This window comes from Lycorma delicatula, chromosome 3 (assembly GCF_047948215.1).
Source record: "Lycorma delicatula isolate Av1 chromosome 3, ASM4794821v1, whole genome shotgun sequence".
NCBI lineage: Eukaryota > Metazoa > Arthropoda > Insecta > Hemiptera > Fulgoridae > Lycorma > Lycorma delicatula.
Window position 1 is genome coordinate 202,965,121 of NC_134457.1, and position 12,002 is coordinate 202,977,122.

Sequence of the window (12,002 nt, forward strand, 5' to 3'; positions counted from 1 at the left end):
TACTGGTTCATATTTTTTCGATATCTTTAAAAAAATTATTCATTTAAATAAAAAATCAGTTGATTACCAATTTGTTTTTTAATAAAAATAAGTTCTCATTCCAAAGCTGAAATTTTACTTCAACATTGCAATGGTCTTCATTCAGTGAAAATCAGAGAATGTACCTCCACTCAGTTTTGCGTGTCTTACCAAAAATTGTCTTCGTTTTGGAGGATGTGGTTTTGAAAACAGTAAAAAGAGTTTTTACTTCATTTTGAAACTTGCCCATAAATTTTCTTGGAATCTATTTGTAAGTTTGTTTTATTGTTGCACTCCGTTAAAATAACCTTTGTTAAACAGAATACTAGCATGTTTACACGTCACATGATACTTTTCATTTAAATTTGTATTTTTACTTTTTTTTTATTATAGTAATTTTATATTTTACGACGAGAAAGAATGATAACATTTTAGTATTAAGATTGGTCTTGATATTTTTTAAAGCTATATTTTTGTTTATATATATATATATATATATATATATTATTTTATCTGATTTTTTTACATTTGTATAAAGTCTAAACATTTTCTTTGTTGTCGTTCTTAATCCACCTTCATAATAGCTTTCTTTTATTTACGAAAATAAAAATTTTTTATCCTTGACTGTATATGATGAATATTCCTGAAATTATATAAAGGAAGATGATTTTTGCACAGGAAAAAAAGATAACGTAAGATAAAGGAAACGTAATAATAAAATAAATAGATGTTACTTTGAAACGAATTATTCTAGTTCTATTTTTTAATTAATTTACAAATAAGATCTAATAATATTTCTAAATTGCAATTTAAGAAAAAATGCTAAAATAATTTCTAATTACTAATTCAACATAAGATCTGTGTTTCTCTCTCTCACTCTCTCTCTCTCTCCCTGTATATGTGTGTGTGTGTTTATGTGTGTTTGCGCGCGCGCACTTTTTTGTGTACTTTAAAACTACTTGTGTACTTGTGTACTTTATAAAATTGTGTACTTTATTTTAAACTCACATTTTTTAATAGGAAAATTTGTCAACGAAGAATATCGTTTTATTTTTTCCCCTATTAAAAAATGTTAATTTAAAATAAGTACAAAATTTTATTGCCTTATTTTCAACCGTTTTTTAAAAATAATTTATTTTTTCTTAAAATCACAAAATGTCTGACAGGCAGAAAAATATGCATTTTCAGACCTTTGTTCACGGGAAAGGATTTCTTCCGTATCTTAAGTAGTCACTTCTTTGAGTTTGGCCTCACCATTTTTGGACACTCTGCATATTATCTTGTATATTAATATTTTGGTTATGAAATATACATTAAAATCGTACTTTCGTACATTATAATCGTAAATTCGAAAGATTTTTTTTTTTTACAAACAAACAGTTTTGTTCTACAAGTTCTTCTTTATTTATTTATTTAAGGTATTATTTTTTCAAGAAAAAATAAGCTACCTAAGTTCTCTGCAAGAATTTATGTTTGATTTTGTTTTCTGTCGCTTTTATACTTAATTGTTACATACACAACATTGATTTTAAAAGTAGATACGCTTTAGTTGTAATTTATTTCATACAAATTTTGACGACAAATAAAAATCTTTCATTTTGTGCTATAAATTCTAATCTCATACTTCATTTTAAACGGGTTTTTTTCGGGAAGGGTTATGTGAGGTTACATAAACCTGTATAACTTTCTTACGTCTAATGTTGTAATTTATTTCATACAAATTTTGACGACAAATAAAAATCTTTCATTTTGTGCTATAAATTCTAATCTCATACTTCATTTTAAACGGGTTTTATCGGGAAGGGTTATGTGAGGTTACATAAACCTGTATAACTTTCTTACGTCTAATGTGTAGAATTTATAATAGATTTTTCTACTTAGTAAGATAAATGATATAAGAAATAAAACCTTTAGTTCAGAAAAAAATTGTACAAATCTTTACGAACAAATACGGTAAAATTTGTAGGTTAGAAAATAATAGGAATGAATTTAATAATGATAATAATAATAATGAATTTAAATAATGTGTTATGGAAAAAGTTTTATTTTACCATTTTAAAATCGCCCGGCTATTAAGACAAGGATAAAGTAATTAAAAAGAAGAAAAGAGGATTCTTTTCCCAAGAAAATTTGATGTAATCAAAAAGGAGAAGCGAAATGAATAGTCATGAGAGAAGCAACCAGTTGATATCAGTTCTCTTAACCGTCTCAGTCTGTGGTAATAAAAACAAAGACTCAAAATATTTTATTATTCTGATTTCGTTGTGTTACGTAAATTTTTGAATAAATCAAATATTCCACCGTCAATTCGTTGCTAGGCAAAAAGGTTATTCATGTTTTAGTGGATGAACACTTTATATCGTCCCCTAAACGAACTTAATTAAAAAATTATGAATCGGCAAATTATTAATTATTTTTGAGATATGACTTAGGTAGAGTAAAGGAAATGAATTACGTATAAGCATTTGAAAAAGGTACAACATTTAGTGGAAGTGACCAAAGGGATCTTTTATAGACGTACCATTTCTTACTTCAAAGAATACGATCTTGTAATTTGTAACGTCTATCAAAACTTAATTTTTCAAATTATAGACCTCTGGAATTTCTGATAATTTTTAAAATATTTTTACTAGGATCTACGCAGAGATGATTTAACTAAAAACTATTCTACAGTAAAATTAGTAAAAAAAAACCTGCTAAATAATAATTATGTATTTAGTATATCATTTTATTTTTCAGTAGAAGTATATGTGACCCCTAACAATGTATTTTATAAAAAAAATTACGTTTGTATTAATACTAAATGTAACTAGCAGTAATTTTATTTTTTTGTTTTTTAATTAAAATTTATAAGTATTTTAATAGCTATTCATTTTGTATAATTTAATAAAGTAATATTTAAAAAAGCTATTATAAAGTAATAAATAGGAAAAAATCCTTAAAAATTAATAATACATAAATTTTTAATTTATGATAAAAGTTTGATAATTTTATTATTTTCTACGAGGAACTCGATGTCTCATTATTCATTCCTGAATAAAAATTAAGCGCTGAATTCGCTGCTGCCATAACAACTTTTTCATCACAAGGATTTACATCCCAAAATGCACCAGGACATCCCAAAAGTTCAAAACATGAATACCTGCAAAAATTAATATTTACTTATTAATTATTAAATTTTATATCTATTATTATTCCTAAATATTGCTAGTATAAAAATTAAACTATTATTTTTAATTTCTTATTAAATATTATATTTTTATAAAATAAATAAGTACAAATTTCTTTATAGTAACTTTGTAAATGCTGTGACAATAATCCTTTTTCTAGTTTTTGTAGAAAATTGAATGTGGAATTCTATTTTTATATTTAATTTTTTATTTTTTTTATTTTATATTCTAATTTATATTTTGAATCTGAATTATCGTCATTTCAATTTATTTGTTTTTTTATATAAATATTGTTTTAAAAAAATATATAATAAAGTAATAATGAATGAACCCGTTATTTCATGAAAATCCATGTTAACAAAATCAAAATAAATAATACATGTTCTTGGTTTACACAAAATTTTTAAAAAAGTCACGAAGCTGTTTCGGTACACAGTACTTATGAAAGGTACTATTTACGGAAACGGCTTTTTGAAAATCAAATTATAAATTTTGTTTATTTTCTTTTTGATATACTCGTAATAATGTTATTAACAGATTAAGATTACATAAAACTATATTACACGTATACTGTAAATATTAATTCAATCAATTACTTTATGATTTAAAATATCGAAACAAATATAAACAAAATATGTTGTTAGATTAATAGAACAAAATTTATTTATTTACGAGTATTTAGTTCATAACACCTGAGGCAGGTATTGTTTAACGAAACAGCTGTTATGGTTTTTTAAATAAATTTTGTGAAAATCGAATAACATATTTTGTTTATTTTATCTTTTTACAATGGATTTTCATCAATGGCTTCATCAATCGATGATTTAAAATAAATATTTTTTTTTATAATAAAAAAGTATTTCTTTGAATTTATTGTTTTATATTTCAGTTATTGCTTCTAAAAACAGTTCAGAAAGAATTTGAAGAAAAATTCCCTAATTAATTTCACACACATAACCTTGGATGTGTACGTATTGATTACCACTAGAAATTTATTCCATCAACACGCAATTTCGAATATGTTACGTAAGCTGTACTCTATCGATTTGGATATTATTAAATATTTTTTCAGTATTCAGCAGTGGCAGTAGGGGTGAAAAAAAATGCTCTTTTTTCACCCCCTATTTTCACTTTATATTATCAATAACAATTAATATAACGAGTTATTTTTTTTTAATTCTTTCTTTATGCTTGTACAATATATAATCCTTAAGATTAATGTCAGTAGCTATACCCCAGTTTATGAAAAAGATACAAAAATCTTTATATGGAACTGTGTGCTTCACAGTTACAGTGGCGTGGTGTTTGGCTGTTGTGCGCACGCGCACATAGGAATCACTACGCGAGCTGCGTGAGGGAGAGAGTACTGTCACTCACGCAGTGCCGACCCTGGCGTGCTGGTGGCAGTTTTTTTTTTACTCCGCGTGTGTTGTGCTTAAAAACCGTGTACCATATTCTTGAATGCAGTAAAGTGTAGAATTATATTATTATCCTGATTCCAGCTATTCTGTTTGATTCATTTTTTTCGGTTTTTTTATTTTACAGAAAAATTTAACTTTTTATACATGTTTGTGTCCTTTTACACAATTTTAAAACAAAGGCTAAAAATCTTCTGGAGCAGCACCTCCACTAATTTAGTTACCAGCCGCCAGACATTAGTAATACAGATTACGTAAAGTACATTTTGAATAGCTGCTAATGAGACAATAATAATAATAATAATTAAAAAATAAATAATTATTATTTATTTACGATTATTACATAATACATACTTTGTTTATTATACTAATTATTACGCGTGAAACGAATGAGTCACCCTTTTTTATGACGATTTATTACACGTGTTCATACAATTACTCCATTCTTAAATCTTTTTTTTCCTGTTGTAAACATAACTTCCTGAGTTAATATTAAACCGTTTACAGAATCGTAATTTTATTAAAGTTATTATTTTGTGAAATGTAATAATATATGGTAATATATACATTTTAATATTATACCCTTTAAAAAATATAATTAGCACTGTTAATATAAATACGCGGTTAAATACTCGTATTTTATATAACAGTTACAATAGATTACCGTCGTAATTAAGATTAGCAGTATTTAAACAGTTACATGATTTCGTTTAGCTTGTCCAAGCCGAATTGGCGCAGATCTGATGAACAGCATAGATGTATATCTTGCTGCCTAACGAGCACGGGTTTATAATACCACTTGATTAAAGACATTATATATACGGTATGACAATTGTTTATTTCAATCGATGAAGAAATTCACATTTTTTATTTATTAGTTACTTATTTAATCGTGAGTTTATATATTGTTAAACTAGTAATTTATTTCTTTATTAGATACTGAAATATATATATGTTATGCAATATTATGCAGACTAATCGGCTGTTACTGATTAGTGTTTAGCCCTAAATGTATTTATTTATAGTTTTATAACTGTGTGAAATATCCAAGCCGAATACGCAGAAAATTGATGTCTACGGTTTACGCTAAGCGCTTCGCCCTTTTTACTGGGAGGTATGGTCTAAAGGGTGGGGTGCACTTACCCCACTCATCACGTAAGCCATTCATCACGTTTATAAAATAATTGGCAAAAACATCAAATTTTTAATTTGAAGCTATGACTCGCATAATCTTACATACCACCATCAAAGCTTGTCGTCAAATCCATTCTGAGATACCGTCCTAAAATTATTTTTTACTTTTTAGTGCGTTTAATTTAAGAGTGGTGTTTTGAAATTTTTTAAAAATGTTTTTTATTTTCTACTTTTTAATTGGTACGTTTTACGGTGGATGAGTGCAATGAAAATATAGGGCTAAACGACTTAATTTCCGGATAACCAAGATCCGATCGATCAAGAATGTACCCGATGCGTTAAAAAGTTAACGGTCGACCTGCAGGTTAACATACAAGGTTAACAATGCAAGGTTAACATACGCCGGTTTGAATCGTGAAAATCGGACGAGCGATTCCCGAGATATTACGGTGGCACCCCATCACGCCCCCTCCACCGAACGGCGCACCGGGGACACTTGAAAATATTATCATCTGACGGGTACCACTGCGAGCGGAGGGGGTTTTTGGTCTAGTGAAATCGAAAAAGTTTTCAGAGCTTTACGACCGACCGTTTTCCAGATATATTGCAATATTCGTTCGAAAATTTGGATCCGGTTAAAAAGTACTAAATTTTCCCAAAACTTCGGTCGCGAATTTTAAATTCAAACTTACCGAAACAGGCTAGGTTGTCTTTCACTAAGAAAATATGCTTGTAAACGAAGTTGCATAACTTCAAGGGGCGTTTTTTTTTTCACTTAACAAATTAGCAACTTAGGGGCATCTTAATGACTTGAAAATATTTCTAAGTTGTGTTGTCATCAGGAGCAAACCTGTATGCAAAATTTCAGAGCGAATGGATAAACGGAAGTGCTTCAAAATTCGACTGAAACGTTTCGTACCATGAATCTCACATACATAGACCAAGAGCGAGTTAATATACTGTGTGTATATATACACCGTAAAATGTTTATACAATTTATATACTGTCTTTCACACGTAGCATATTGTAGACTCGCGTTAGCTAGGCGACTATCTATCTCCTTAGGAAGTAAATTAAATAATGGAAATGGAATCTATCTATATTCAAATATTTGAATTTACGACTGATAATAATTCAAGGCATAAAGTTGAAAAATATGTTGTACCTTAAAAAAAAAAATAGAATTAGAAGAAACCAATTTTTTTTTTAACTATGTATCCTCGTTCTTCATAACTCTTTGAAGAAAGAAATCCAGTTAACACTGTTTGAATGAACTATTTCAGTAAACATATTACATTCACACTGTAAACAGTTTTCAAAATATTGGAAATCACTTGGAAAAACGGGAGTTATTTACTTTTCGCTTTGGAAACATTCTTACGTACTGTAGAGCTCTATATATTTTGTCATCGCTTAACATTTGTTTAGTTGAATATTAATTCCCAAGACTAACTGAAATCTAATTTTTTTTTTTTTTTTTTTTTTTTTTTTTTTTTTTTTTTTTTTTTTTATAATAACCTTTTGGGTAATTACAAAAGGTAATATATTTATTCTAAAAACTCTAATTAATAAGTTAGAATTACATAAAAATAAGAAATTTGATGTTTTTTTAACTACTTATATAAGCTGATACTGCAATTTTATTAAACCACTGTACCTATCACACCCAGTGGTGTATAGGGAAAAAGTTTGTTCGGGTTAAAGAATTAATGGAAAAGTTAGAAACAGTACTATTTTTTTTCGTAACATGTAGAGAACCGAGAGGGAATTTTTTAACTAGTCCCTTTTGTTTAATTATTGTGTATACCTACCCTGATCAGATTTAACAAAGGATTAATGTTTGCTTTTTTTTTTAGAAAAAAAATCGTACAGCTTTTTAATTTTTCTTCCTCTTTATTGTAACGTAAAAGATTTCTTCCTGTAAATAGGATTTTTCTAATTTTTTAACGTAAAAACTGTTTCTTTTAATTTTTGTACTAATTACAGTCTGCATTAGTCGCCTTATATCTATCTCCTAAAAATATTAAAGCTTAATAACAGCCATCAAAATAATAATAAAATTCGATGGCGTTTTTATTTTATTTCATTATACAGTTAATTCTACAATTTCATTTTATTCTACTACTCCTTAAAAATATAATAATAAAAAATAAAGAAAGAAAACTATCAATTTATGGATTTTTTTTACAAAGTGTACAAAATGTATTATTAAAAGAGCAAGCTGCGCTCCTTTTAATTTCATATTTGCTTATTTGAACTAACATAAAAAAATTCAGTTTTTTCAGTATATTTTCAACTGGTAATTTAACAAGTGTGAGGAAAGCTTAGATTGCGCTAATGATGCTTCATCATATAGTCCCTGTTGCCTTACTGTTTTATTCATTCTTATCTCTATTTCCTGATATCCTTGGCGAATGAGGTGGTAAAGAAGAAATGCACATCGTTTACTAAATATGTTGTTGTTGCCATTCTTTATAATAATGTAAGTACATTATTATAAAGAACATTATTAAGAACATTATTAAGAACAGTTCTTACATTAGTAAGAACATTATTAAGAAGAAGTACATTATTATTATGGATGCATAAGTATGCATCCATAGATTGTGTGTGTGTGTGTGTGTGTGTGTGTGTGCCGGCGCGGCCGCGTTTGTTGTGTGTACGGTAGAAGCATGAACGACCAGCAAAACAAAAATATATAATCCCTTTACCTCGTCATTTGCTACATTTACGTACGCATAATTGAACATTACAACTGCACAACTTACGATATACGATATTACGTATATAAAGAGAATATATTTTTTTGTTTTTTCCCGATAAACGCGAAAACTACTAAACCAACCATTAGATAATTTTCACTGTACTTTTCTTATAAACCCTCGGAATGTTTACCACAGTTAAAACCTCAGAAATTTCAGTAGTATATAAATCATAAATAAAAAATAAAAATATACAAATCAGTAACCAAAAACTTCTTTTAATAAATTTAATATCGTCTGTAAAAGATCAATTGTATTATTTCGTGATATATTTAAATACAGTTTAAATATATTTAAATATATTCAAATATCATATATTTAAATAGTTTGATAATAAAATTAACGACAAATACGACTATTTACATATTTAACATAATTTTAGTGGTAAAGTAATACTGAATTTCGATATCAATATAGACTGCTTCAGAAAGTTATTATGTATTTTACTAAATTTAATGTATCTGTCTGATCTGGCGGCGACCCGGAGAAATCAGTCTCACGCGAACAATGTAACAGCCAGTAGATTCTTTATCCTGAACTAAGACGTTCCATATCCTGGGTAACGAACGTGCCGATTCCGTTGCTAAAGATGCATGTTGCTAACCGTCTTTCTCTAGTCGAGTTACAACTACCTATTTCATTAATTCCAATAAACATACACTTCGAAAAAGGTGGCAAGATGATTGGACTGCTACAGCAGATAATAAACACCGACACATAAAAGAAACGGCGTTACCATGAGACTCTTCCCGCAGAAAGATTCGCCGAGAGAAAGTGGTCCTGTGTCGATTGCGATTAGGACATACCAAAGCTACTCACGGCCACCTAATGTCAGCGGAGAGCGCACCACTGTCCGTCCGATGCGACTGCCGCTTGACTGTGCACCACATTCTTGTAAACTACATATGCTATGCGGCCTTACGTTGCAAATTTAAATTCCCGAGGAGTATATGGCGCATCCTAGGAAATGCAAGAATGTACTAGATTTGGTATTATTACTTCTAAAAAGAATTAATATACTTAATAAAAAATTTAACCTGTCAAAACTTTGACATTATTTTTAAGCATGTATTATCGTAGTTGTTGCGTTTCATCTACTATTTCATTTTTTTCCTATTATTATCTTAATTTTTATCATAGTTTTAACCACATTTTGCTAATATTTTAGTATCCGAGTTGAAGCCTCTTGCTGTTATTTTAACCCGGATGATGGTAACGCGTTTTTCGCCAAAAAAAAAAAAAAAAAAAACAAAGACGGGGTAAATCATAAATATAATCGGCATTGATTCGACTTTCAATATGATAATAATATTTTCATAATACTTAGATCATGGAAGTAAAATATAAAAAGAAGAAGAAGAACTTCTACGGTTACTAGAATTTATGACCGTAGACAACGTGAATCTACACCTAATCGTTTTGAAAGACTTGAATAGAACCTACATACCTGGCTCAAAATCTAGTTTAACCTTCGAAGAAATATGTTAGTTCTGAAATCAGATTATCGATTGCAAATCAGCACCCTTAAATTTACTATCTGAATTTGAAAGATATTCAAGTGAAGAATGTTACAAAAATGGAATTATAAACTTTTGAAATTTGCTGTACTGGAGGCAAAATAATGTTTAAAAACTTCAATATTCTCCTGGTTTCATGAAAATATGATTTTGGGAACACATTCTTAATCTCATTCTTAATTTTATTTTATTGGGTAAATTGTGAATAACTCTGAGAGCAAACAGCCCACAAATAAATACAAAAAAAAACGATTTACAATTTTGTAAGTACTATACGTATACAGCACAGGCGTAGCCGCGATGGGAGAAATTAATTTGGTAATATTGTTTTCTACCCGGGCAAAGTTTTTATCTAAGCTTTTCAAACACCACAGTTTTTTTTTTTTTAATAAAAGGCATAATTCGTTTCTGTAAATAGTATAATCTCGTTTAAACAGGCATTTCGTTTCGGTTTTGTGTGTTATTATTGGTTTAACGTAGAAGTTTTTGCTTTTGGACCTACTTAAGAATTGTGCAGATAGCCGACCGTAGATTTGCTGTGTTTATTCGATAATGAGGGATTCATAACCTCTTCTAATACATATAAAGTCTTAGAAAAATGTGTTATGTTTCTTCTTCAATTATGTCTTAGCTTTAAAGAAATAAATCAAGCCTTAAAGACTCAATAATTATTACTCAATAAAAATGTAAGTCTCTCAAAGGGTAAGCAACAGGTAATGTGGCGCTTTCTTGTTGTTAAGCATTGCTTCGTTTACACCATATGCAGTATCCGATTGTAATTTCCTACCGGCTAATACTATTGAAATAATCTATTAAAAATTTCTGTTCATAATTTGTATGCCTATGAATTCTCAATGTAATAAAAAGAGTAAATATATTTATGCATTTCCGTTGTAAATATTTGACATTTGCACCTTGGGAAAATAATATTTATTTTTTATAACTTCCGTTAAAATGTAATTAATTATTTATATTACAGAATATTAAATAAATTCATTAAGTGTTTTTCTTTAGGTACAGAATACAATACAATGCGATACAAAAATAATTTACACAGAATTTAAATCAGTACTGTTATATAACATGAAAAATGAGACAGACTTTATTCTGAAACTGTATGGAAGTAATTCACGCGTGACCTGCCCAGATATTCTTTTTACGTGTGTCGTAGCCATATTGAAAACGTGATGCCTGTGAATAAGTTTTTCACTAGTATTCTGTGAATGAAAAGTAACATTTTTCATCAAAACAGACTGTTTTATTTTATTTATTTTTTTAAACAACTAAAGTTATTTACAATTTTTTTGTATTAATTCATTAATATGTATAGATTTATTTTGATTAAATAATTTCTGTTGTATTATGTTATCACATACTCGTAAAAACTGAAATAATTTATTTTTTTATGCAGTCAGTGTGTTCTTTATAAAAAAAATATACTAAAAAGAAACAAATATTTTTTGTCATATTAAAAAAAAAAATTGTATAAAATGAAATGTACATTATTTAACAGGTACAATTCTTAATGAACTAAGTGTTAAGGTTATTTTTTAACAGATTGCAAAAAATATTTTTTGAATTCAAAATTCGACTTTTAATGTACAGAATTCAAATTAATCTAAACATTTGTATATAGGTTGATAACGTGCACAAAAACATATTTCTATATATTTTGTTTAAAAGTGTGTAGAAGTTTTAAGCATTCACTGTACAAAAAATGTTATACCCTGGTTATTTGTTGAAGTTTAAATATTAAAAATGTTTATTTCAAAACCTAGGAAAGCTTTTTCTGTATTAAGCAATATTATTGAAACTGCTATAGATAAAATATTTTCACATAATTTTCATTATTATTAGTTTCTAAAATTATATACTTTCCATCTTCATATTTAAATAAAATTATTTTTATTGAGTGCGTCACGAAATAAGTATTAAAACGTTATATCTCACTAACCACGAGATGGAATAATTTAAGTTTTATGC

General features: G+C 27.9%; 1 protein-coding gene across 1 annotated transcript in view; it reads right to left on the reverse strand.

Moving 5' to 3' along the window:
- Positions 1 to 754: 754 nt before the first annotated feature.
- hdly (hadley) overlaps positions 755 to 12,002 on the reverse strand; it is a 114,510-nt gene continuing 103,262 nt past the window's right edge. Inside the window, exon 3 of the mRNA XM_075361377.1 lies at positions 755 to 3,160. Coding sequence (XP_075217492.1) covers positions 3,019 to 3,160 — 142 coding nt within the window. The 3' untranslated portion in view covers positions 755 to 3,018. The remainder of the gene's footprint in view (positions 3,161 to 12,002) is intronic.